The sequence below is a fragment of the Spodoptera frugiperda genome, chromosome 30 (genome assembly GCF_023101765.2).
Source record: "Spodoptera frugiperda isolate SF20-4 chromosome 30, AGI-APGP_CSIRO_Sfru_2.0, whole genome shotgun sequence".
Taxonomy (NCBI): domain Eukaryota; kingdom Metazoa; phylum Arthropoda; class Insecta; order Lepidoptera; family Noctuidae; genus Spodoptera; species Spodoptera frugiperda.
Genome location: NC_064241.1, coordinates 6185707 through 6211113, shown reverse-complemented (window position 1 = coordinate 6211113; position 25407 = coordinate 6185707). Strand labels below are relative to the sequence as shown.

Here is a 25407-nt window from a genome sequence, read left to right as displayed (position 1 = left end):
TATTTCGATCCCAACGCCATCTATCGAGGATAAAGACAACTTGGATTATTTATTTATACTCCGTTCGGGCATTTTCTTTGTACTAAAAGTTTAATTATATTGATATTATTTTTTTCATACCTTTTTACTATTTATTTACTTTTTTTCGATGAATTAAAACAATAACATGAACCGAAGTCGTGTAACGATCGACATAGAATTATCTATACTCCGTTAGAGCATTTTCTTTGTACTAAATGTTTTATTATATTGATATTATTTTTTTCATACCTTTTTACTATTTATTAATTTTTTTCGATAAATTAAAACAATAACATGAACCGAAGTCGTGTAACGATCGACATAGAATTATTTATAAATAATTTATTTCTTATTTTTATTTTTTGATTTTTGAAATAAAAATATATCTATGTCCTTTCTAAGGTTCTAAACTATATCTGTACCAAATTTCAACCAAATCCGTCAAATAGTTGCGGAGATTAATGGTATAAGCATAGAATGTTCGACGTGATTCTTTAATTTGACATAACTTTTTTATTTATGAACCGATTGACATGAAACAAACACTAAATGTAAATTTAAGCATCCCACAATATATTCGTGAAAACCGCATCCAACTCGGATCAGCCGTTTCTGAGATTAGCGCGCACAGACGAACAGACAAACAGACAAACAGACAAACAGACAAACAGACAAACAGACAAACAGACAAAAAAAAAGTTAATTACATTTTTGGGTTCGACATCGACATAACAATAACCCCTGCTATTTTTTTTATTTTTATTTTCAATGTACAGACAGCACTTTTCTACGATTTTATTATATGTATAGATTTAACGCTCTGCCAACGGTAGTTATACGCCAACCCATTATTACTGCAACCACTATTCTCTATTTGTACTTGGTGAAGCTTAAAGCGCCGGTCAAGCCGAGGGATGTGACATCTTGACGCTGCCGTTGTATCGATATTTAAAATTGAAATTAAAATTAAACGTTGCGGTTTTCTGTTGAAAATTTCTCCATTATGGCTGGGGATTGGAACCGTGCCCGGTAAATGGCGATAAGCTCTCCCAATATCAGATTGGGACTGACCTAATACTGTATTGGCAAGCGTATATACGTTTCTGTCTGCCCTTCGGGAATTACCTACTAAACGGGGTTTATTATTCATGCTGTGACGTTGATTGTAATTAAAGGCACTTAGTTTAACTAAATACATTTGGACTTTTCAAATGAAGAAATAACTGATTTAGGATTGATTAAATTATGTGTAAACAAAGACACCTGAAAACCAATTTATCTAAATGGTATCAGTGTAATGTTAATCAAATTGGCTTAGAATAACGCTTCATTAAACATAATTAATTAATTAATGGGACCAAGTATTACGATGAATCTTCTAAAACCTAATTAAATGGAAAGGTCATCTGTCTGGAAAAAATGTGTAAAGCGCGGAGATGGAGCTCGAGTTGTAATAGTTTAGCTTTATTCCAGCTTTTAACGTCTTGAATTGTTTTAAAAAACTTGCATCTATCGTTTTACTTTTTTCATTCAGCTTTTTGATTCTTGTCGACATTAACTAAAATTCAATTAAACCTTTTTAGTAGCAAAGGTTAAGTTTGTCATGTCCCGTTGCTAAATTTATCTGGTATTAACAAAACATTATCTATAGGAGCATCTATTTTTGCGAGTAACATTTCTTAAAATACTTAAAAGTTAGCACATCGCCGCTAATTTCGAAAATGCATTAGGATATTCTAACACTACTGACCACGACCTACATGCTCTTGCAAGAAAACGAAAAGGTTAAGGTGACTGGTGGTCAAAAGGTCTTGAATTCTATACCTTTCTGTAAAGCATGTAGCATTACTTAGTGCTTACAAGGGTTTAATCCTTAAGTGGCCTAAGTGGGGCTAATCCGTGGCCTTTGGTCTCGAATGACCCGATCAGCGGTTTTTAAATGAAGCAGCAAATTAGGCTCCGATAGAAAGAGGTTGCGTTTTCGATTAAATATACATGAAAAGGGTGGCTTGTATCTACTTGATTTTTTAAGGTATATGTAATTCATAAGGAAAATTATATGATTGAGCCACTAAACGTGGAAAGTTATAGCATCAGAATTGTTACACATATTTAAGAAAAATATTGGTTTGATTAGATATTCCAGATGTAATTTGCTAATAAGAAAACCTCTTTCGGACGTGCTAGCAAAGTTTACTTTTCTTTAGCATAACTGGTAAAAATACTACACAATCTGTTACCTTTATTCTATAAAGGGAACATTACGTTACCTTACATTATTTTTGGATCGACAAAATATTTCCTTACATACTTTTATCGACACATTGTTACCAAAACATCGACATGTTATCACCCATCCGCATATAAACGGTTCAGCAGTCTTTAATAAATAGCGATATTTTTCTGTCTGAAGTAATAGAAGGCCGTGTCAGCTAACTTTCACATTATTCCCGCAATTATTGCTACGACATTGTCTACCCCTTTTATTATTTGCTTTGAAGACAAACAAGTGGCTCTCCAAACGTTTACAAGTATTATGGAAGGTTGCCATTATTAGTTTCTTTGTATTATTGCGTATCAATATTGGTTGAGTGATCTCGATCATGTGCGTGATTTGTTTTTTTTTGTTGTTTATGTGTGTTTGTGTGTGTGTGCTTAACTTTCAGAACTTCTTTATTTATTTATTGATATTATTATAACTAAGTAATATTTGATCTAAATTAATATTTTATTATATTTTTCCCTCGAGCGGTGCAATAAATAAAATTAAGAAATAGACCCCTAATATAACTTTAGTTAAAAATAACTTAAAGTAAAATAAAAAGAGAATGAATATGCAAAAATATGCCATATTTATTAAAGTATCAAAACCTCTAATACTAGTTACACCTTGTCTCAAGTTGAAGTTTATACTGGAGTATGTACTCAAACCTTTTCTTTTACCATTTTCTTTAATTGAGAACTGTAAGATATACAATAAACTTAAAAGTATTCAACATTCAAAGAGAGATAGGTACCTCAGATATATATACATTGTACATAGATTACATAGGCAGGTTAGATAAGATTATGTACGAAAGTAATAAACATTCTGGCATTTTAAGACGCTACATTCACTTAGCAGAGGGCTCGTAATAATCTTAATGAACACCGAAAGGAGTTACCGTTGAACACTGAACAATTATCAAGTCTCTAAGTGTATTTTGTATTTTACCAACATATTAGGGTTACATACGGTTTTACTTGCCATAAAAGAAAAAAAACACTAAGTGGAGTAAGGGCCTCTAATGTCATTACTTTCAAAAATGTAGCTAGTTACATATATTGGTCAGTTACGTTTAACAGATTCATTGATGACTTCATTACTGACTGTGCAATAATAGATTTTTTTAAAACAACAAACAAGAAGATATATTGTGAGACGAATCATAATGATTGCAATCAATCATCTCCACCCATACAAGCAGTATGAAATTCTTAAAGTGTTACAAAATTATAAAATTGAATTATATTGAAACTAGAATTGAAATAATTTGTCTGACTCAGTGTGAAGTAAAACTAAAATTGTTATCTCGAAATAGTCTTAAATGACGTTTCACATACGGAAACCACAATATAGGCTTCGAAACTCCTACGAAGGAAAATTAGGTACTTGTGTAAACTTTGAATGTGATACTTTTAGCAATTAAATTAATTCTGACGGGTTTCATTCAAGGAATTACTTTTCATTATAGCCCACACTATTACTAAGAAGACAAATTTCGTTTACCTGAATACCTGACTTTCCTGTATCATTGAGATTTCCAAGAAGATTATTAATACTTCAGTCGTCTTTTGGAAAATTTACTAATATTTAGAAATTAATTATTTTGATGGAAGATTTTTACCATAATTATGGCATGTTCCACATAAAGTCACGATGATTCTAATAAACAGTTATAAAGTTACAAAGATTCAAAGTGAACAAATGTAAAATTACATTAAATTTCCACTGCTAGTTTATCAACCTGCTCAAGACCTGTAGGTCTAGTCTCTGTCAAATATGTAGTCCCTTAAAGTCATTACTCATTAGAGCCACCCACAATGATTGAAGATTAAACAATGCCCACTCGTTAATTGTACGACGTTTACAAGTTGATCACCCGCACTTGCACTATAATATCTCCTGCAGCGCTAGTTAGACAGACTAGACACCGTGATCAAAATCGATCAGGGAAAGTTTATTTCGTCGTTCACTGCTGAACAAAGGCCTCCCCCTTAGTCCTCCACGTGGATCGACTACTTACTTACTTACTAATAACAAATTTATTTAATATGCAATTTCTGTATACATATCTAAATACAAAAAAACAGTTCACAACGCATTTCTTTCTATGCATCAAAGTATGAGTATGAGTATCACGTTCACTTCGTACGAAGAGAAGAGAGAACATGATATATAGTGGTGTTGCTGACTCCTGCAGGAACAAAGTGTTGCCTCTGACAAATGTCGCGCTACTTTAGTAATAATAGTTGGCTAACCGACGACCACGGACGCTGTAAGCGACTCATGTTAGGTACCATTAAGTCTTATAGCTGTTGCATGTGGTACTAGTTTACAAGTTCCATTGATTCATTTGTTGAATTAAATATTATTATTTTTATTTAAATATAGTAATTTGTAATGATTTTCTATGTTATCTGCCAATTACTTTAAGATCTCGTCTTCGATGATAGGCCAAGTATTTATAGTACTAGGTAAATAATCAATTTCATCATTTTTTTATATAATCAAAAACCAGTCATTAATTTATATTGTAAGGGAGATTACAAATAGGATAATTCTGCATGCTTTACTTGTATGAAAATTCAAGTATTCTCATTATTAAGCTCGGCATTTAGTTTTGTGTTCGATATAAATTATATTCAGTCTAAACACTAGAATCACTAGATCGTTGATAGTTTCAATAGTTTCTTAGTAAATCCAATGTTATTCACAATAATATTAAGTCTATGGAATTCGAATTCCGAAAACCAATAAAACATTTGAGGATTGATATACAATACGATATTATTCTTAACACCGAATATCCTAATTCTTTATAAGAAAAGCAGCCGTCAGTTATTACCCACTCTGAGACATGTACGGAATAATAAACGGCCAATAGAAATATTGTATTATTATTTTTATGCCCAATCAGCGTACAAACGTATCTAGTATTGCTGTAGTTATGGCTTCAATTCGTGCGCGCATAACATTGCCACTTTTCCTTGTTTTCGTAAGAATTTTGGAAGGCCTTCCTTAGTGCTCCCTAAGGGACCTGCATGACAAAATTATCAGAGACAACATCTAGGTTAGTTGTATGCTTTTAAAGGTCGAAAAACTTAATGGTATTTAACAAGCTTTTATTTAACTCGTTTCAAAAAATTGTATCTAATGCTATCTCATCAGTTTTTTGGAATAACATTCAGTAGCAAATGTTTTTTAACTCCCTCATTATCTATTTCACTTTAAAAAAAAGTCTTAAGATTTTTTTCGCTTGATAGCAACTTCAAGACATAATACCATAACATCGATAAGCAACTCCAAGAAAGACTTGGAGCTTGTTATCTGTGAGTGAGACGTTTTACTTCACAAACTAAAAGTTTTTATCTTCAATTTGAATTTAATATAAAAATCAACTTCTATTTTCTTCTGCGTATCTATTTTACTTGAAGATTTCTCGTTCTTCGGTGCACTCAAACGATTTACGTAGTTCACATCACTAGTAATTTTATTTCAAACTAGCTTTTGCCCGCGACTTCGTTCGCGTGGAATAGTGACTTCCGGCAAATTTTTGGTTTTAACCACATAGTTCCCGATCTCGCGGGATCTCTTCAAAAATGAGATGTGGAAGATATTCCAGGGAACTCTTCAAAAATCAACATAATGAGCTCTGCGTTTGAATTTAATAGATGTATACTCACTTAGGGCATTGAAAAAATAGTTTAAAAACGGACTTAAACTAACTTAAAACTAAAGAAAGCTACGAATTACGAATTTATAACAATTAAAAAAGAAACTATATTACAACCTATCCTCTATGCTATAATAACCAAGCTTAAACTAAATAATTTAAAAGAAACGACTTAAATCTAATCTAATTAAAAAAAAATTAGATTTACAATTTTATTAAAAAAACTAACTACAGTAACTACTAATAATCGATATCAAACTAAACCTACGTTAAATAGTTTAACCAAAAAACCAGGAAAACCCAACAAATAAACTTATTAATTGACAAATACAACGAAACCAATTTAGAATATACGAAACAGCAGGACCACTACAGACAAATAATCATACGACTGATAATACACTTTTTCTACGATAGTACCGAAGCGCTCGGCCGATACCCAACCAAATGAATGTAACGAAACCATAGCGCGATCTATTTCGATCCCAACGCCATCTATCGAGGATAAAGACAACTTGGATTTTATACTCCGTTCGGGCATTTTCTTTGTACTAAAAGTTTAATTATATTGATATTATTTTTTTCATACCTTTTTACTATTTATTTACTTTTTTCGATGAATTAAAACAATAACATGAACCGAAGTCGTGTAACGATCGACATAGAATTATCTATACTCCGTTAGAGCATTTTCTTTAACTAAAGGTTTTATTATATTGATATTATTTTTTTCATACCTTTTTACTATTTATTTACTTTTTTTCGATAAATTAAAACAATAACATGAACCGAAGTCGTGTAACGATCGACATAGAATTATTTATAAATAATTTATTTCTTATTATTTTTTTCATACCTTTTTACTATTTATTTACTTTTTTTCGATAAATTAAAACAATAACATGAACCGAAATCGTGTAACGATCGACATAGAATTATTTATAAATAATTTATTTCTTATTTTTATTTTTTGATTTTTGAAATAAAAATATATCTATGTCCTTTCTAAGGTTCTAAACTATATCTGTACCAAATTTCAACCAAATCCGTCAAATAGTTGCGGAGATTAATGGTATAAGCATAGAATGTTCGACGTGATTCTTTAATTTGACATAACTTTTTTATTTATGAACCGATTGACATGAAACAAACACTAAATGTAAATTTAAGCATCCCACAATATATTCGTGAAAACCGCATCCAACTCGGATCAGCCGTTTCTGAGATTAGCGCGCACAGACGAACAGACAAACAGACAAACAGACAAACAGACAAACAGACAAACAGACAAACAGACAAACAGACAAACAGACAAACAGACAAACAGACAAACAGACAAACAGACAAACAGACAAAAAAAAAGTTAATTACATTTTTGGGTTCGACATCGACATAACAATAACCCCTGCTATTTTTTTTATTTTTATTTTCAATGTACAGACAGCACTTTTCTACGATTTTATTATATGTATAGATAGATGATTGGTTAACAAGAATCTTTCAGTGTATTTTCCTTTAGAATAATTCACGAGTAAAAATGTAGGATTTATGTTTTTATAGTTCTTGTAACTATTTCAGAAATAGTCTTGAATTCATTCTCAAAAAGTACAAAACACTATTTTTATATTTAGAATCAGTTTCTTGAAAATGAAAACTTCTTGAAAATGTATTAATATAATTTGATATCTATGTAAAGATTCTAAATGTTGATACACTTTACTTAAATAAATAAGAAAATCATAGACTTATCGGTATTATACTGTAAAACATGAGTGAGAAACTTGATTGCTTAATTATGTTGTTTTTCAAAATTGCCGTGCCGAAATTCTATAGTGGGATATACGTAGTCTTTCTATAAAGCGTAGTTTCTTTGAAAGTATTCCAACCTTTGTTTTCTAAGCGTTCGACACAGTGCAGTGAGATTCTCATATCAGATATACCACGATTTGCATGCAATGCAACCCAACGTGGGACGCATGGGAACGCCCATCCTGATAACTGGGTAAACATTCAGATTTATCTTTTAATATCCAACGCCTTGTTTTTCGAATACTCTACTAGAGTTTAGTGGTACTTTTTTAAATGAAGCAATTATAAGTCTATAGAGGTTGTTGAATTAAACTTGATCTTCAAGTAAGAAAATGATAAGATACAACATTATAATAGCCAAACTTTAGACTACACATATAGACTACAACTATGAGTATCCTTTATACATAAATCTCCACACTTGGTAGGCGAGGTAATGATCACGGTTTAAAAAGATAAGGTAAACTAAACTAACTACTAAACAGAGAGCACTGCTATCTTACTACTTACTACTTATAGTATTTAAGCGTGGGAGAGCCATGACGGCCTCACAGAAATCGACATGAAACAACGCTTGCGTTGTGGCGACCGACTTATACCATAAAAAACTTCTTTACAACACCCATGAGAAGAGAAGGGATAAAAAACCTACGTATACTGTTCTATTTTTATAACACAGCTTAGAATTTTAAAATGTCATAAATAGACATTCAGACTGAATTTCTAACCTAAGCAAGCGAACTTTGAACCAGTAAGCCGTTGAAACTGCACATTCTTTCACAAGCGCTCATGCGGAAAAATATTCCACCGCGAGTCAGGTAAAAGCCAACTATTGCACACTTTAACTCAGCAGTATCTGCAGTACAAAGCAATGCTCCTATATCAACATTAGAACGGAAGGGAATGAAGACAGTGGGTAGTTTCAGCAGCAAATTGCAATTACCGTTATTGCGGTAATTTGGAGGCCCCGAGACCGGGCCGGCGCGGTGCAAAACTACTAACATCTTGGAACGGTTACCGCTTACAATTTATAATAGAGCATTGCCGTTCACTTTAGTACTAGGTATATATTAAAAGCTATGTTTTTTAAAAGAGTATTATGCTGTGTTCAGATTTGCATATTGTGAGGCTAGTATGTTAGTGTGGATAGGAAATGTGTTTTTATAGCAATTTTATCCTTGAATGGGCTATAATATAATATCTCACAGATTTCACTGTCGATTACAACAATTATTTGTTAAATTTATTTATTTGTTTAATCTTCACATTTAGTTGAGTTAGTATACTGTACGACTGTTTTGTCTCAGAGTTTAACACCTTCGTAATTATAAGCAACTAGTTTCTGTCAGTAGTTTCACACGGCTTACCAATGTCTTTGTAGAAATACTATTAAGTACAAAACGCGTTAAAGAATATACTTACTATAAATACTAACATTATTATAATATTATGTTCCCAGAAAATTTCTAAAACAAGAAAATGGCATGTTAACTCGGCAAAGTTCATTTGTGTACCGAAAGGTTTTACATTACACATTTTCCGAGAAGTATTTTGTAATAATTAAATCTTACAAACCCATGAAGTTGTTTTACGCGAGCCGAGTAATGGGTAAAGTTTCATTGCGAGCTTTTATCTAATTTATTTTTATTGTTATATGAGCCAGTTTATGCCCCATTTTATATCCTTTGTAGTAGTTACAATCAAGAGTACTGTTCGTGATATGTTTTGTTAAAACGTCACTCTACTCTTTCCTTTGTTAGATATTGGCAGATGTGTTCCAGGAAGTGTCTGCTGTTTAATCTTCTTAGGGTGCTTTTGCACCAGAGATGTGCATACTACGTTGTTGTAGATGACATTTAGCTTCCAACAATCATATTCATAGGGGCACACAGCTTAGCACTGGTGGAAACGGACTTAGCTAAGTTATATTTTTATATGGAAAGATGCGTGCTATGAATGGCTTCCCTACTACCGATACATCGCATACTCGAGTGACATAGTTACACAGCACACCTCTGCTGGAAAAGCATAATTATTGTTGCAGTTTCGAAATTAATTTGGGTGGTACAGACTTAGGCTTAAAGGCAATTTTTGGTTTTGGAATCAACATCATTGGCCTTTTATATCATACACTGCTATCACTCTTTAGTTTTACATACATATTACAATGAAAGCAGAATAAATATACCAATAATCAATTTTATAAATATCCTAAAAGAAGTCGACAAAAACAATGAAAGTAGCATGGAAATACCGCCATAAAATTTCATTACGGAGGGTCTATGATCATGTGCCAGAAGATACTCATACATATGGTTTGACTTTACGACAGACTCCTTTCCACCCTGTATTTATAACACCAAGTACTATCCCTGGACTCGTTTATTGTATGAAGGTAGACAAATCTGAAGTCGGATCGAACAGCTGAATCTCTAGTAGCGATAAAACCAGGTAAGATTGAGAATCCTCCCAAGCTATTCAGTCTTACCTCACTTTATATAAACTACGTCAGAATGTATTAGAAAAGTGCAAGTCTGTTCAATAATATATGTGACATTCGCAGATTTATACTACCTTCTGCCGCCGGTTTAGTTCATGAGGACAGAGGAATATTTATTACAACAACCCCCCTTTTGGATATCGTTGGATGATTTACGTTTTATAGTCTGTTCTTTAAATGAGAATAGAGTATATTAAGATGTGTGTGCTAATGTGTCAGGATTTTTATTGATACTGTCATGAGTTTCATAAAGTCAAAGTCAAAGTCAAACGGTCTCGGTCTCGATTCTCGGGTCGGGCAAAGTATTTATTGATACTGTCATGAGTTTCGTATTAGGCTCACGGCCTATTACATGGGACTTAAAACACAAATGGTGAAATGTGGGTGTACATTGTATTTGCCAATAACTTTATTACCAACTGTATTTTCGAAATAAAATAATTTGTGTTCCATTTCCTTGCATTTTTCATGCAATAGAGACAATGGAGTAAATATTTTATTTCATTGTGATTCGCTCGCGTTGGATTGTGTTACAGTGTCGAGGGAATTGGAGAATTAACGATGCTCTCAGTTGTGATCCGTCACTATTGGCGCATTTTTCAATCCAATGTATTAATCAATGGTGCACTATTTTTATGCGTCCATGTATATTTTACTCATATTTTCGTTAGGTAAAGAGCTTGAGGAAAATAATACCATGACAAAGAGTAAACGAAGAATGTCTATTATTTATTATAGTGCACATCTAAGTGCTTCTATGTGATAAGACAACGCAATAACTCAGAGAGAACCATCAACAAAACAATTGTTTAAAGCAATTTAATTTTTAAAATTGAAAATTCCAAGCCTTCCCATCCTCCTTGCTCTTGGCTGTGAAAAACTATATTGCTTTTTTTATTAAAAATACGAAGTGTTCCAACGAGGGGCAAACTGCCACTAAAACGTTATGGTTACTGCGGTGACATTCACACGAATACCTAACTTATAAAATTGGTAATCCCCTACGCAATAGCCACCCTTCTTGGGTACCCGATAAAGTATTACCTACGATGTACTAAGGATTATTTTCGGTCCTACGCCGATATTGTTTAACGTTATTCCGACTCATTTTTTGCTTTTTATTTCTTTTATTTCTCTCTGTTTTAGTATTTGTACGTGGCCTCTTATCGTTGTCTTATATTAGCGGGGGCTGACCCAGGTTGATGAAGCTTATGAAATACGCCAGTGTATATCAACTACTTTTCGCGAAGTAAAAAAAAACTTGATAATAAAGTTTTCTCGTTATCTCGTGAAGTACAATGCGTAAGTACTTAGAAGAGATATTGATATTGCGTCCTTAAGTACCAATTGTAGGGAAATGGAGTTGGGAAGAGATGGGCCTACACTGTGTTATTATTACGTAAAACAATAATGTTGTATTCGAGTAATATATCAAAAATAACTCGCATAATAACGTCTGACAGAGTAATGTGGTTCTCTGAAATATTCGTGCTTCGCAGAATAGTTTTGCGTGTAATGTAGGTATTGTTCATCATAATAACATAAATAATTGTTACGATTCGCGCGGTGCCACCGATCGTGGAACAACACATTTACATTAAGAGAGCCAATAGCTGCAGCGAACGTTACGCGAAATTTCCATTTGGTATGTAACAGTTTGCCGAGCGGAATTATTAGTCAATTGTTTGAATACCACGCTATTGTTACTGTGTAAACGTAACGTTTGTGTTCATTGTCTTTGAACGACTTTTGTATGTCCTGCGTTTAGGGCTGAGGCACTTACGATGTTTAGTATAAACGACGTAATCTTTGTATAGACATTACATGATGTCTTGTTTATATGTCTTGCAATGTTGATCAAAAATGTTTGAAGAGCGATAATTGCTAAGCAATCACCTAGTTATGTCCAAACATTGATTGGTGTTCAATTCAATTAACTACTTAGTGTATATTATTAGCATGTAGTCTGTGTATGAGTATATACATAGTGTGTTGGATGCAGTATGCAACATTAAGATAAATAACCTCAGAATACAAGTCATCATAACATAACGCAAACGAAACGGCAAAAGCGGAGATTCAAAAAGAAACTTAATTTACAGTTTCCTTTAAGATGCAGTGCCCTTTCAAAAACCGGCCCGCGGTGATGTTACTTTACATTTCGTCTTGGAAAAGGCAAACAAAAAAGTTCATAAAAATTCAGTCGAGAGAGGTGGTTGTCCTTTTTTGGTCGCCGCGTCGCTCCGCCAACGGGACGATGTAAAAGAGTCCGACAGAAACTTGTTTGAAGAAGTCGATTTAAGTTACGAAAGGAGAGCACCTAAATTACATTTTATCACAAATTTTCATAAAACAATAAAAAATATTATGCATTAAATTATTAGACGTACATCTGGGAACGTTTTGATCAAATTACTGAACTGTAAGTATGTATGTTCAGTAAATAAAAGCCAATAATACATGTACTTATAGTAAGAATGGTGAATAAATAAAGTCCGTTGTTTGATCAGGTAAGGAACTACAAAATGCCTTTTGCCAAAGTTCGGGGTTTGAAGACAAACAAAACTTCAGACGCCTTATCAACTTTCGCTCCAGTGATTAGTAAATACGAGACGCTGGTTACATGCGTACCCGGGAAGTAGGTACCTATATCAAATTACGAATACAATATCGATTCCATAGAAATTTGAGACCCTATTATTATCATAACAACGATCCCAGTCCGCAAGCGACAATCATTATTTTCACACTTAACAAAGTACTCCTCACATAAAAAAGCGTCCATAAGCATAAACTCCGCGAATTATTCGATTCATTTCAAAGGAATCCTACTAAAAGGAACGCGAGACTAACTCAAAGCTTTTATATCTCGTTTGGAGGCGCCTTATTGTCTTCAGTGGTATATGTATTAAAGCTTGCTTTCTCTTGCGTAAATAAAATCCATTGGAGAGAGAAGTGCTTGGGAGCAAGTGCAAGGGTGGGGGTCTAGGTGTAATGCCTCATGCGAGTGTCGGGGACAATGCAAAGTAGATTGAATTGGAAAAAAGACTTGAACGGAATGGCGGCTTTCGGCACCCCGGGGAAAAGGGAACTCGCTCCGAAGGGTTAACAATGAGAGCGATGTCCATAGATGTTACCGCTTTGCAGTGTTGTGAAGTACAGTTTTGGATTCATTTTCCTATTAAGGAAAAGGGAGTGTATTGAGGAAAAATTTTGCTTGAAATTTTCGTCTAAAATAAAAGTTTTTAAACATCGTACAGCACTCGAACTTTTGCTTAAAGAACAAAGGTCTCTCTACGTGTATAGGCTCGTATTTTTAACATTATGGACGATTTCTCGCGCAGATTTATTTTCGTGAACGCAGTATTCATTTTCATATTGGCAGCCGCCATTAATCGGACAACAGCCATTTTGCATTGCATTACCATAATTTAATTTAACTAATCAATTTAAACTTCATACAGTATAATTTATGTTATATTGATTATTTTATAAAATATTTATGTATGTGTAAAAGTTTTTTGATTAGTTTGATCGATGGTTGATATAGTTTTTTAAATCTTGGTCAGATATTGTGCTCGTTCCATATATTTTTATCTCGTTATATATTTTTACAATACAATTTCATTTTGCATTGTAAAAATATGAATGCCTATATCATCAGTTTTATTTACCTTTTTACCAATTTGGATCATATCTCAATAATTATATTAACTACACTTATATTTAAGTTTCATTTACTTACATTATAACCTATTTTGATAAATCATTCTAAATATGCACTTGAAAAGGCTTACACATTACCTAAGTATCAACTTCTAGAAAAACGTTCGAACGGAATGAGAGTAAATGAGAAATTCTTTCGTTTAAATATCTACAGAACTATCTATGAGAGATGCTTGAAGTATTTAGTAGTTACCGTTGCTCGGTTTCAATGTGCGCAGTTTTATTTGCAATACACTACAAATGCCAATAAATGTTTTGCAATTAACTGTTTTCTTTTTTCTAAATGCATTACTTTGTTTATGTAGGTTAGAGTCAGAGTTCTCTAAGGGGTAGTTCGCTCACTAGGTGGACTGAAGACATCGCCAGCGTCGCGGACAGCTAATGGATGAAGGTGGTGAAAATATCGTTCAACGTGGAGGACTAAGTGGAGGCTGATGATGATGATGCACCTATATAGGCACCTACAATTTAGTTTTATTTTAAATTATAGACTTGTTATGGAAAATTATACTATTGCCAAAAACGGAGAACAGCTAGACTGAGATTTTTGACAGTGAATCGACTACCAACTTATACATATAGGATGACTGGTAATAAAATTAGTGAACGATATTTAAACACGTGATTATACCTATATTTTAACCGACACTGGAATGAAATCCAAGAACTAATAACTAAACACAGTTGCATTTATGATTTTATGAATAGGTATTGAGTGAAAATGTTTCAAATCCCTTGAGCAATATTGATATAGAAAGTAGGCCACAGCGTAGGTTTGTTTTCTAACGAACTTTCGTGGGTTCAATTCCTACGCGAAAAGATAATTTTTAAAAGAAGTTTGGTATGTTATGTCTAAGAAAGTGATGTAGGTTTGTTTTGTTATCACACCTACAACTTATTGTAGGTATATTATGTGGATCTGAATAATAACAAACTAAATATATTTATAATACTTTAAAAATAGAATGTTATACTTTTTATATCCGTATTATGCCAACTTTTATTAGTAACTCAAGTTTTACTGTTATAATAGCGCAGAATTTTACAGTTCTATCGAAATAATTAGTATATATTTTCGAAGAATAATATAAAATATAATGATTACGATTGGAAGGAACTAAGTCGAGAGCGTCGAGAGTTCCAATTATCGATTTCATTGTATCAATGTATATTTTTTATTATAGTTTAAGAGACTTACTACATTTTAACTTTAGACCTTCGCTTAAGAAAAGATTTCAACAAACCCGAAGTAAGCTGCTTAAGTTTTCTACAAAATGTTTTACTTACCTATCTACCTGACACTAGACTCGACTGACGTAGTATTGTAGTCGATGTAACATTAAAATCACATTTTGCTATTTACATCGGTGTTAGATAAAGGAAATTATCTTAAACGGTTTAATTTTACTGACTGAGTTTCTTTTATATTAAAAAATATTCATCATCGACTGCCCCCGTTAGTGGCCACTACTGTCCAAAGTCTCTTCTCATATGGAGAAGGTTTGAGCATTAATCACCAAGCTTGCTAAATGCGGATCGGCGATTTTAAACTTATAATTAGAAATTATAAGTCTAGGTTTCCTCACGATTTATAATTTTTGGCAATTGAAGCAAGATTGGAAGAACGAGTGAGTCTTAGTGAGCAGTTGTCAATACTCACATAAAACTTTAGTTTAAATTGAAAAGATGTTAAACAACCATTAAACATATTGTTCGTCGATTTCAAGACGTGTCTACTTAAACGTGAATCCGATTTGAAATTACCAGCAACTAAGGAAATAGGAAGCGTACAAATCACGATATTTTCCAAGCTATTGCAATCATTGGATGCACTCGTCTGCGTTTTACCACTCAACAATGAACCTTTTAATTTTATTATTTGTTATCACTTATGCATTTCTTTAGAGGAGAAATTTTTTTCAAGTTCGCTAGATGCTAGCCATGCGACCAGCGCGACAATCGCCGCGTTGGTCGTGGAATGCGGCTTGAACGTGCCTCTAGCATGTGTACTATTATGTATCCGATAACACAATTTTAATTTAGTATATCTCACGAAAATTATGACATGTTAAAACGTTTTATGACTGATTGAAATTGTATACTGTATAAATAAACAGCAAACGCAAAAGTAGTCACCGAAGAATCACTAGTGACTGGAGCTTCATAAAAAAGATGTTAAACAACAGTTAAACAATGATTGTCAGATTTCAAGAATCGTTGATGCTACTTCAAACGTCAAACACAAGTTTAGTATAATAAAGCAATAAAAATAGGAAGCGTACAAATCACGTAATTTCAGAGCTATTGCTCATTATAAATTGGATGTACCGAAGCTACAAACTTTGTGAAAGAGTTATTATCATTTGAACTGATCTTGCTTTTACACGATTTCTTTAGTTTTTCTTCCTCGTTGATTATAAGTATAACCCTAACTGTTGGTGTCCTGTAGTTGTAAGTTTTGATATTTTTGTTTTAAAAATTTTAAGTTTGTAAACATACCCACACACTAAGAAAATCCTAGTCTGGAACAACTGTTATCGCAGTTAAAAATGATTGCAGAAACAAGAATCGTTGATGCATTCAAACTCAAACACAAGTTTAGTATAATAAAAATAAAAAAAGGAGTTTGTAATTTCAGAGCTCGCTCATTATAAATTAATGTAAACGAAGCTACAAACTTTGTGAAAGAGTTTTTATCATAAACTGTTTGCTAACACGATTATTTAGTTCACTTCCTCGTTGATTATAAGTATGACCCTAACTGACTTGGTCGTAACTGTGCAGTCATATTAAACATGCATCTTTCCTTTTGGTTCTATCTAAATGAATAAGATAATTTCGATTACGTGGCATCAGGCATTTACCTAAGGATGTGACTGCATTCAATTATGGTAACATTAGAAACCATTATCTTTTTCCAATGTGTGAAAGATTACCCATTCTCAGATCTGACGATAATACTAAAATCGCTTCAGTCACGTGCAGTATCAAATGTATATTGATTTTTATATTCAGTATTTTAAAGACTACTGATGCTATAAATGGCGTAACTACTTGTATCCTAACTGCTACATTTGCACTGTTAGGTATCATTATGTATATTAATTAAGCAAGTAACGTTCTAATACGGTCGTCACGCTTTTATATACTGTATAAAATTCCAGACAAAACTATTAACACTTTTAGTCGACCTGGTAATTTAATCTAAGACTTAAAAGTCCGTGTTTGCCTTTATACAAAAGGGGCGACAAACTCCCAAGTAATTTCCACTGTCTTCTTCGTTTAACTAATAGAGTCGCTTATATTAAATAAATTTGTTTTGTTCGTTGTTTTAATTTAATTTTGAGTCTTTTTTCTGTTTGGGCAAAGCCAAACCCGGAGTTCTGTAAGTACTTCGAATTACCTACGCTATAGAACATTTAGAAAAATGGAAGTTAGTAAGGTACACGGTTTGCTAAAATCAAACATTATATGAATGTTAACTAAAAATTATGGTTCCTCATCATAAGGAGACGCGGCGACATCGCGCAGCCTACTGTAAATTTAGTATGTCTTACGATAGTTATTATAAAAATAATATAATTTTATACGAAACATGTGATTACACCACATATTCTTCGAAACGAACTTAAGTCTCCCCGTTCCAACTCACCTCTTAGCACATAGGACAAAACTAAAATTACTAACAAGTAATCATGCAACTATCTATTAAACTATCTACCTATTAAAGTAAATACACGAAATTTAATAACAGTATCCATCCACAAGTAATTAGTCGAGTACTATGCAAATATGATATTGAGTAAGAGCAACCGTGAAGTTGGAGTTCATTATGCACCACAATACACACTGTTGATTACTTCCGACCGCAGACACGGTCGCCATGACACTTGCGCTGTCTTTAATAACATTAAACTGGTGTTCGGTCTGATTGAATGTATTTCATATCTCCGTAGGATGGTAAATTACCGAATTTAATATTTGATTTGAAAATTAAGGTGTTGAGTTTTTTTGTATGGTTGGTTTACATTTTAACATGATTCAGAAAAGGGTTTTTTTGTTGGTTGGTTGAGGGGGAAAATCATTCAATGACGTCTCCCGCCTTGGGCGAGGCGAGAGATGGTGTCAGACTTTTACTGACAAAAAACCACTCCGTTTCTAATGCTGCTTTTTGACCCGGAGATCCGGTAACCCACCAGGTATTCCATAGCTCCGGTCAGAAAAGGGTGGTGAGACAATATCTCCTAAAACTAAATTTTATAGGTTCAAAAATGAGATTGACTGTAGTGTAGTTGCAGGTCCTTTGAAAAAGCAGAAATGATTAGGTTAAGATAGAAGGTTAAAATAGAAGAACTTAAACTTAATTTTTTAACTTAGTCGTACAGGTGCCTAGTTACTTGAAGTAATCGTAGGTACAATCATCAGATGTGTCAGCTACATAGCAAAATTTGAAGTTGTGGCTAACATTGCATGTTGTGAAAATAAATAGCACAATCTGTATACATAATTATTTACATATTATGTAACATCAATAATTTTATTAATGACCAAAACAAAATTGCCTGTATTGTATATACCCTGACTGACAGTTCCATTAATTGATAACACATAACAAAATCAAATTACAATTACTGAGTGAAAGCGCTAAGCGTGAAATGCGTTTATTTCATATCCCTACGGATGTCATTACCGATAATAATAAATACGAGTATTTAATAATAATGGTATATGCATGTTTATAGGAAATGTAAATAGACTGAATTACCTTTTCATTTAGTTCATGTATGATTTTATTTTATACAAGAAGGAATAATTCCAATTAGGAAACAGATGTAATAGTATGGTTAAGACTGTCAACAATAACTGTATAATAACTGTAGATTGGCTTAAGCTATAAAATATTTATGTTTTTCTACTAATAAATAAATTATAATATCTTGTGCGAAATTTTATGATCCAGAGTTATGCGTTTAGATTATCAGCAATTAGAAAATTATACTTGTGTAAAATTACATAATCATGAACGTATTAAACGAAATAATTATATCAAAGAAACGAATAACGACATCAAAAAACTTTGACTATTTATAAACCATCAATAGGAATGAACATCAATACGAATTACTTCTCGCCTCATATCTAATTACGAAATGAACACCAAACGTCATTATCCCCACTTACCATTTGGAATTTCACACGTAAATATTATTTTAATGTAGTTTCGGCCGACGGATTAACAGCCATGCCCACAGTGCTCACACAGAGAATAAAAAGAGAAATTAAAAATAGTAGTGTCACATTTATTATCACGAAGGACCGTTATTTAATTTTTTTAGTAAAAATGTTAAAATTGTTTGGCATTTTGGTTAGATTTAATGCTTGAAGTGTTTGAAGTGACTTCAGCCAATTTTGTTTTCTGGGTAATAGATTTATTTTTATGTATAACCTTTAAAGCTAAAATTGATATAATGGGCCACCTGAATGCTTCGTTAAAAAAACATATTGTTGAAAAAAATCTTCGATTTTATCGAAAACTGCCTCTTTTCGAAAGAGAGAAAAACTAAGAACAACCCAATTCATCAGTGATCAAAGCAAAACATTCAATAACCTTCACAAAAAATCTCAAACACAACAACACTATAACAAAAAAAATATACTCAAAAAATCCTTTGAAAAATATGAAGCTGGAAAGTAAAAAGTAAAAACTAAAACATGACATGAGCTCACCTTTTCGCTCCCTGCCACCGTCGTGTCTAAACACTATGGGTCGGTTGTGCTCGCGTCGCCACAACACGGTCGGCGGCGGCACCCCTGTTGCGGTGCACGTCAATCTTATACTCCCGCCCTCTTGTGCCGAGCTACCCTCTGTCACACTGTCCACTATGTCCGGCGGGATCACCACGGATAAATGACCCATCTGACAAAAATAATTGTCCTTGTTACACTTTATTAGTGGAGTCTTTTGTTTTGTTAGGAATAGCGTCATGAGATTAGGAGTGGTGCAAAAGTAGACTTTGTGTTAGTTGGTTTTAAGTAATATCTTGTGTACAGATTTCTCAGAAAAAAGCTATATCCTGTGATAATCTAATTAAAATTTTTGTAGTTCTATCATAATCTATGACACAATTTAACCGACACTTGTAAAATTTTGGTCCAAATGTTTCGCGAAAAATAGTTTGAAAGCAGTTAAAAAAAATTGTTTCACCGCAGTCTGCGGTATTTGCAGTTTAGACCGCATAACCGCCATATTTAATCAAATCAATCGCCATTTTAATTAATCACAACAGATTATACTTATCCATCTATACAAACACAAAGACTAATTTCATAAATTCAATTGATATTGAGTTTGTGGTGAAAATTAATTTCGCCCTAATTTGATAAACACCTAAATTCATCGCTCGCGTTTTGAGGTAATTACGTGCTTAAATATTTGGAGAGGATTACATCATGTATTTAATGTAAAATGAATAAACCTAGCCGGCGCGCTTTGAAAAGTAAAATAAACCGCCGTATAATCCTTGACGCCATCGCCGTAACTAGTTAGATGTAATACCCGTTCTTGTTTTACTTTACTTCGTTGTTAAATACACTGTTTATTTTGTCAGGATATTCACTCTTATTTAGGTCGAGCAACTAGCACAGTTTATAGTTATTAAGGAAATGATGTTCGAATACCACGAATATATTATTACTTATTGCAAATTCTCCAAGAAACAGCACGTGCAGAAGAATGGAATTCTTATTTGTACGTGTTTTGTTGTAAGTCCACTGTTATTGATTTCTGCAAAGCACTTAATCAGACGTTCACTCGCCCTTGCTGAGAATTCCATTATAATTTATTGGAAAATGAAATAAGTGCTTGTTGCACTCGCTGCTTGATTGAACACTCCTTGTTGTTACACAACTTCACAACTATCGTTATGTTCACAGCGTTCTCTTTTAAACGAAACAAATGCTATCTTGAAATGTAACATTTAAGTTTTGGAGCGCTCTCTACGAAATAACTTCTTACTTTGTAAAGTCAGACGGCTGTATGCGACAAAGTGTAGCTTACCTGACTCTTCATAGGGTCTGTGTTAACTTGGCACATATAGGTGCCAGAGTCGTTGGCCTGCACGTTACTAACGTGCAACTTCCACGTATTGTGGTTGTTGTAAGTGACGCTCAGCCGAGGATTCAGCGCCACCATGTTCGTGTGTATCGCCAGAATCGCTTTCGAGTCTGACTTAATCCACGCCACCTAAAAATAATATTGTCATTATTTCACAGTTCGATCAAAGCCTTATTGGATTCCTTATAATCGGTAGCGACAATATAAATATTGACGACGAGACAATACAGACAGAATTGGCTCTATGTTGACACAGAGACAGTGTACCTACTGTACATATTTTTATAACAGAAACGCTATTATGAAGTTTATAATCAAAGTCAAGAACATTTGAAACGCTCGGAAGCTAAATTTAACAATGCAATTAGAGCGGGTGTCTGCGAAACAAAACGGTTCTGTACGGTTGCATACAAGCGTGAAATTTCATTTTATATCTAGGATTAATGTCATAAATCGCTCGCATTTCCCCGGAGCTCTCGCGAGTTTTAAATCGTTTGTATTGTTCACAGTGAAGACGAAACTTAATGTGACTTAAACGCTGTAGCAAATGTAAAACTGAGGGTACGACACGTGAAATTGTGGAGAGTTTCGCGGGAGGAATGCGCGGTGTCTCATCCGCGTCGCACCCGAGCATTTTTCATGTGACATCTCGCTTTGTTGTGGTTGGAAAATAAATTAGTAACAATTTCATTGTTTGTGAGAATTATTTCCGTCGAGTTTCAGCGTAAGCGCGGCTAGTGCTGCCGGCTGAATGCGAGCACTTGTCGCAACTACCACTTTTTGTTGCGAGTACAAGCTTTCATAGTTAGATGTTTACATACTGTTCCATTTGAGTTATAGACACGATTTATGTTTCGCGGTTTGCGAGTTTAAAAGTTAATGAGTGCATTAATTAGCTCTGGATTTATGTGTTTTCAGTTTTTGTATTTAAAGCGGCTACTTGTTACAGTTTACAGTTTTTATTTATGTAAGCATTTATTGCTGCTTCTCGCTAATGCTTATTTTTAAAATGGTATTTTTAAATAAACAAATGAACTACAAATAGTAGTAAAATCTATAAAACAGTTTAGTTTTGTTAATGCATAGGAAGCTATGAGCTAATGTTTAACAATTAGAAGACATTAAGATACACAATCCGTAAACAAACAAGGCTAAAACAAACATGTCGAAAAAAATCTTAAATGACACCAGTAATCCAAGCATTTACAGCCTCTGCAATATGAACCTTATTGTTCAACACTTAAAGTTCTATATACTTAAAACCGGTATTACAATAGGAACTGCAGTATTACGCTTTATTTTACTAACATTTGAATTTCATAGCTCAAAGCGTTACTAACGAACTGTGAGGCATAATTGCGAGGGAAAATATTGAGGCTAATTTACCCTTTCCTTCACATTATATATTCTTTATCATTTTCTTTCACATATAATGGTGAAGATTCAAGGAAAATGTTACAACGGTAAGTGGCTTTCGTGTGATTTTAGTTCGTTTTACATGAAACGTTTTGCTGGTATTATAACTAATTAGGGCTTTCATGTATGGCGTTAAATAATTGTTTTTTAAAAGCTAAAGTTAAAAGTATGAGATTGCTGGGTTATAAACTTTCAAGGAATCGTTTATCGGAGGCTTTTTTTTTTTTAATTTTAGGGTGGAAAATCATCCAATGACTTCTCCCGCCTTGGGCGAGGCGAGAGGGAGTGTCAGACTCTTACTGACTAAAAACTACCCCGTTCCTACTCCTGCCCTTCGAGCCAGAGCCCCGGTAAACCCGCTAGGTAGTCCGCAGCTCCGGATTAGGCATCAGCCCTACTGGGCCCCATCTGTGGGGGTCTGATGGCTCTTTGAGGCGCGCGCAGAGCGCGACGCGCCGCACGCACGGGTCTGGTTCTGGTCGGGCGATGAGCTACCCTTGCTCGCCGTCCGCAGACCCGCACTTACGGTGGCCGGAGATCGTCTCGGGATCCCCTACGCCCGGAGTGTCTCTCGCGACGGCTGGGGCGTGAAGAGGTTCGTTCTCACACGCGCCCCGCCTCCTCCTTAGCTAGCATGACTGCTTCGCAGAAGGAGGAGACGGCATCCCAGTCCCCCTCGCTCCGCACCATGGCTTGTATCAGTGCCGGACGCGAGAGGGCGCCGTCGCCGACCACATCCCTGAGGACACGGCAGTGCTCAGACCGCAAGCGTATGTTCCACCGTGTCCTCCGGGCGGTCTTCGCAGTGATGACACCCGGGCGTTTCCTCCCGCCCAATCAGAAACAGGAACCTACCGAAGCTTCCATGTCCGGTAAGCACCTGCGTCAGGCGGTAGGTGAGGACGCCGTGGCGCCTCTCTAGCCACTCCTCAAAGAGGGGACTTACCGCTGCAATGACAGCGAGCACAGCCCTCGGTTGCGACAGTCGCTGTTGCCATTCCGCCATGAGATCGCGCCGGAGCTCATCCCGCCACGCACTAATCTGGCGCGGCAGTGGAGTTTCGCCCCGGCGACGCGCGTCGGCGCGCAAACTAAAGACGCGGTTTATCGGAGGCTAAGGTACACTTCGATATGCTAAGACAATGGAATAAGTAAGTATGACAGGAAAGTAAATAACATAACTTTTAGAGATATTATAGTAACTATAATATTATCTATCTATACATATAATAAAATCGTAGAAAAGTGCTGTCTGTACATTGAAAATAAAAATAAAAAAAATAGCCGGGGTTATTGTTATGTCGATGTCGAACCCAAAAATGTAATTAACTTTTTTTTTGTCTGTTTGTCTGTTTATCTGTTTGTCTGTTTGTCTGTTTGTCTGTGTGTCTATGCGCGCTAATCTCAGAAACGGCTGATCCGAGTTGGATGCGGTTTTCACTAATATATTGTGGTATGCTTCAATTTACATTTAGTGTTTGTTTCATGTTAATCGGTTCATAAATAAAAAAGTTGTGTCAAATTAAAGAATCACATCGAACACTATTCTATGCTTATACCATTAATCTCCGCCACTATTTGACGGATTTGGTTGAAATTTGGTACAGATATAGTTTAGAACCTTAGAAAGGACATAGGATAGTTTTATTTCAAAAATCAAAAAATAAAAATAGAAATAGATCGCGCTATGGTTTCGTTACATTCATTTGGTTGTATCGGCCGAGCGCTTCGGTACTATCGTAGAAATAGTGTATATCAGTCGTATGACTATTTGTCTGTAGTGGTCCTGCTGTTTCGTATATTCTAAATAAATTGGTTTCGTTGTATTTGTCAATTAATAAGTTTATTTGTTGGGTTTTTCTGGTTAAATTATTTAACGTAGGTTTAGTTTGATATCCATTATTAGTAGTTACTGTAGTTAGTTTTTTAATAAAATTGTAAGTCTAATTTATTAATTAATTAGATAGATTAGATTTAAGTCGTTTCTTTTAAATTATTTAGTTTAAGCTTGGTTATTATAGCATAGAGGATAGGTTGTAATATAATTTCTTTTTTAAATGAATAAAAAAATTCGTAATTCGTAGCTTTCTTTAGTTTTAAGTTAGTTTCATCTTAAGTTCGGAAAGATTATAATATTTCTTTAGTTTAAGTCCGTTTTTAAACAATTTTTTCAATGCCCTAAGTGAGTATACATCATTATAATATTAAATTCAAACGCAGAGCTCATTATGTTGATTTTTGAAGAGTTCCCTGGAATATCTTCTACGTTTCATTTTTGAAGAGATTCCGCGAGATTGGGAACTATGTGGTTAAAACCAAAAATTTGCCGGAAGTCACTATTCCACGCGAACGAAGTCGCGGGCAAAAGCTAGTAGAACTAATATATGCATAGCATGGCATTATATCTCTCGGCGCAAATTAAGTTTTGATTATGAATTAGAATCAATGCACGTTTTCGTGCCGCACCATGTCCATGACACATCATCTCAGTAACCGTGTCAACACAACTAGGTACGGGCGTAGTTCCTTCCTTCAGCGACCTAACCGAACTGTTGAGTCAAGGATATTATGTCATTATCATCAGGCACAAAAGGAGGGCAGGGTATCGTACTCAGGCACAAAAGTCATCCTCCACATCTGTATAGCAGATTATATTATCAACTTTCAAATAAAAAAAATCAATGGAAACTCAAAATCGATGCGAAATTTCTATAACCACACATAATAATATTTCCCATTCACTTGATTCATAAAGAATAACCATTTATAACGTTTAATGTAACCATTTTACAGGTAACTAAACGCCGGGAGCAGTTAACAGAGGTACTTAATCATTCGTCTATTAAGATGAATGTTGGCATTCTGTGCGCTCAAGTTGCCCCAAT

At 34.3% G+C, this 25407-nt stretch overlaps 1 protein-coding gene and 1 long non-coding RNA gene across 4 annotated transcripts in view; both read right to left on the bottom strand.

Annotated features, from left to right (window-relative positions):
• The window catches only part of LOC118269670 (lachesin), a 110639-nt gene that overhangs the window by 20114 nt on the left and 65118 nt on the right, over positions 1-25407 (bottom strand). For all 3 annotated transcript variants that reach the window (XM_050706859.1, XM_050706860.1, XM_050706858.1), the window contains exons 4-5: positions 21050-21235; positions 19720-19909 (exon numbers count right to left, since the gene is read on the bottom strand). In XM_050706859.1, the coding sequence (XP_050562816.1) occupies positions 19720-19909; positions 21050-21235 (376 nt within the window). The remainder of the gene's footprint in view (positions 1-19719; positions 19910-21049; positions 21236-25407) is intronic.
• LOC126912809 (uncharacterized) lies at positions 33-7438 on the bottom strand. The gene is made up of 2 exons (XR_007707456.1): positions 6814-7438; positions 33-270 (listed from the first exon to the last, which is right to left on the bottom strand). It is a non-coding gene; the product is annotated as an uncharacterized LOC126912809 (long non-coding RNA).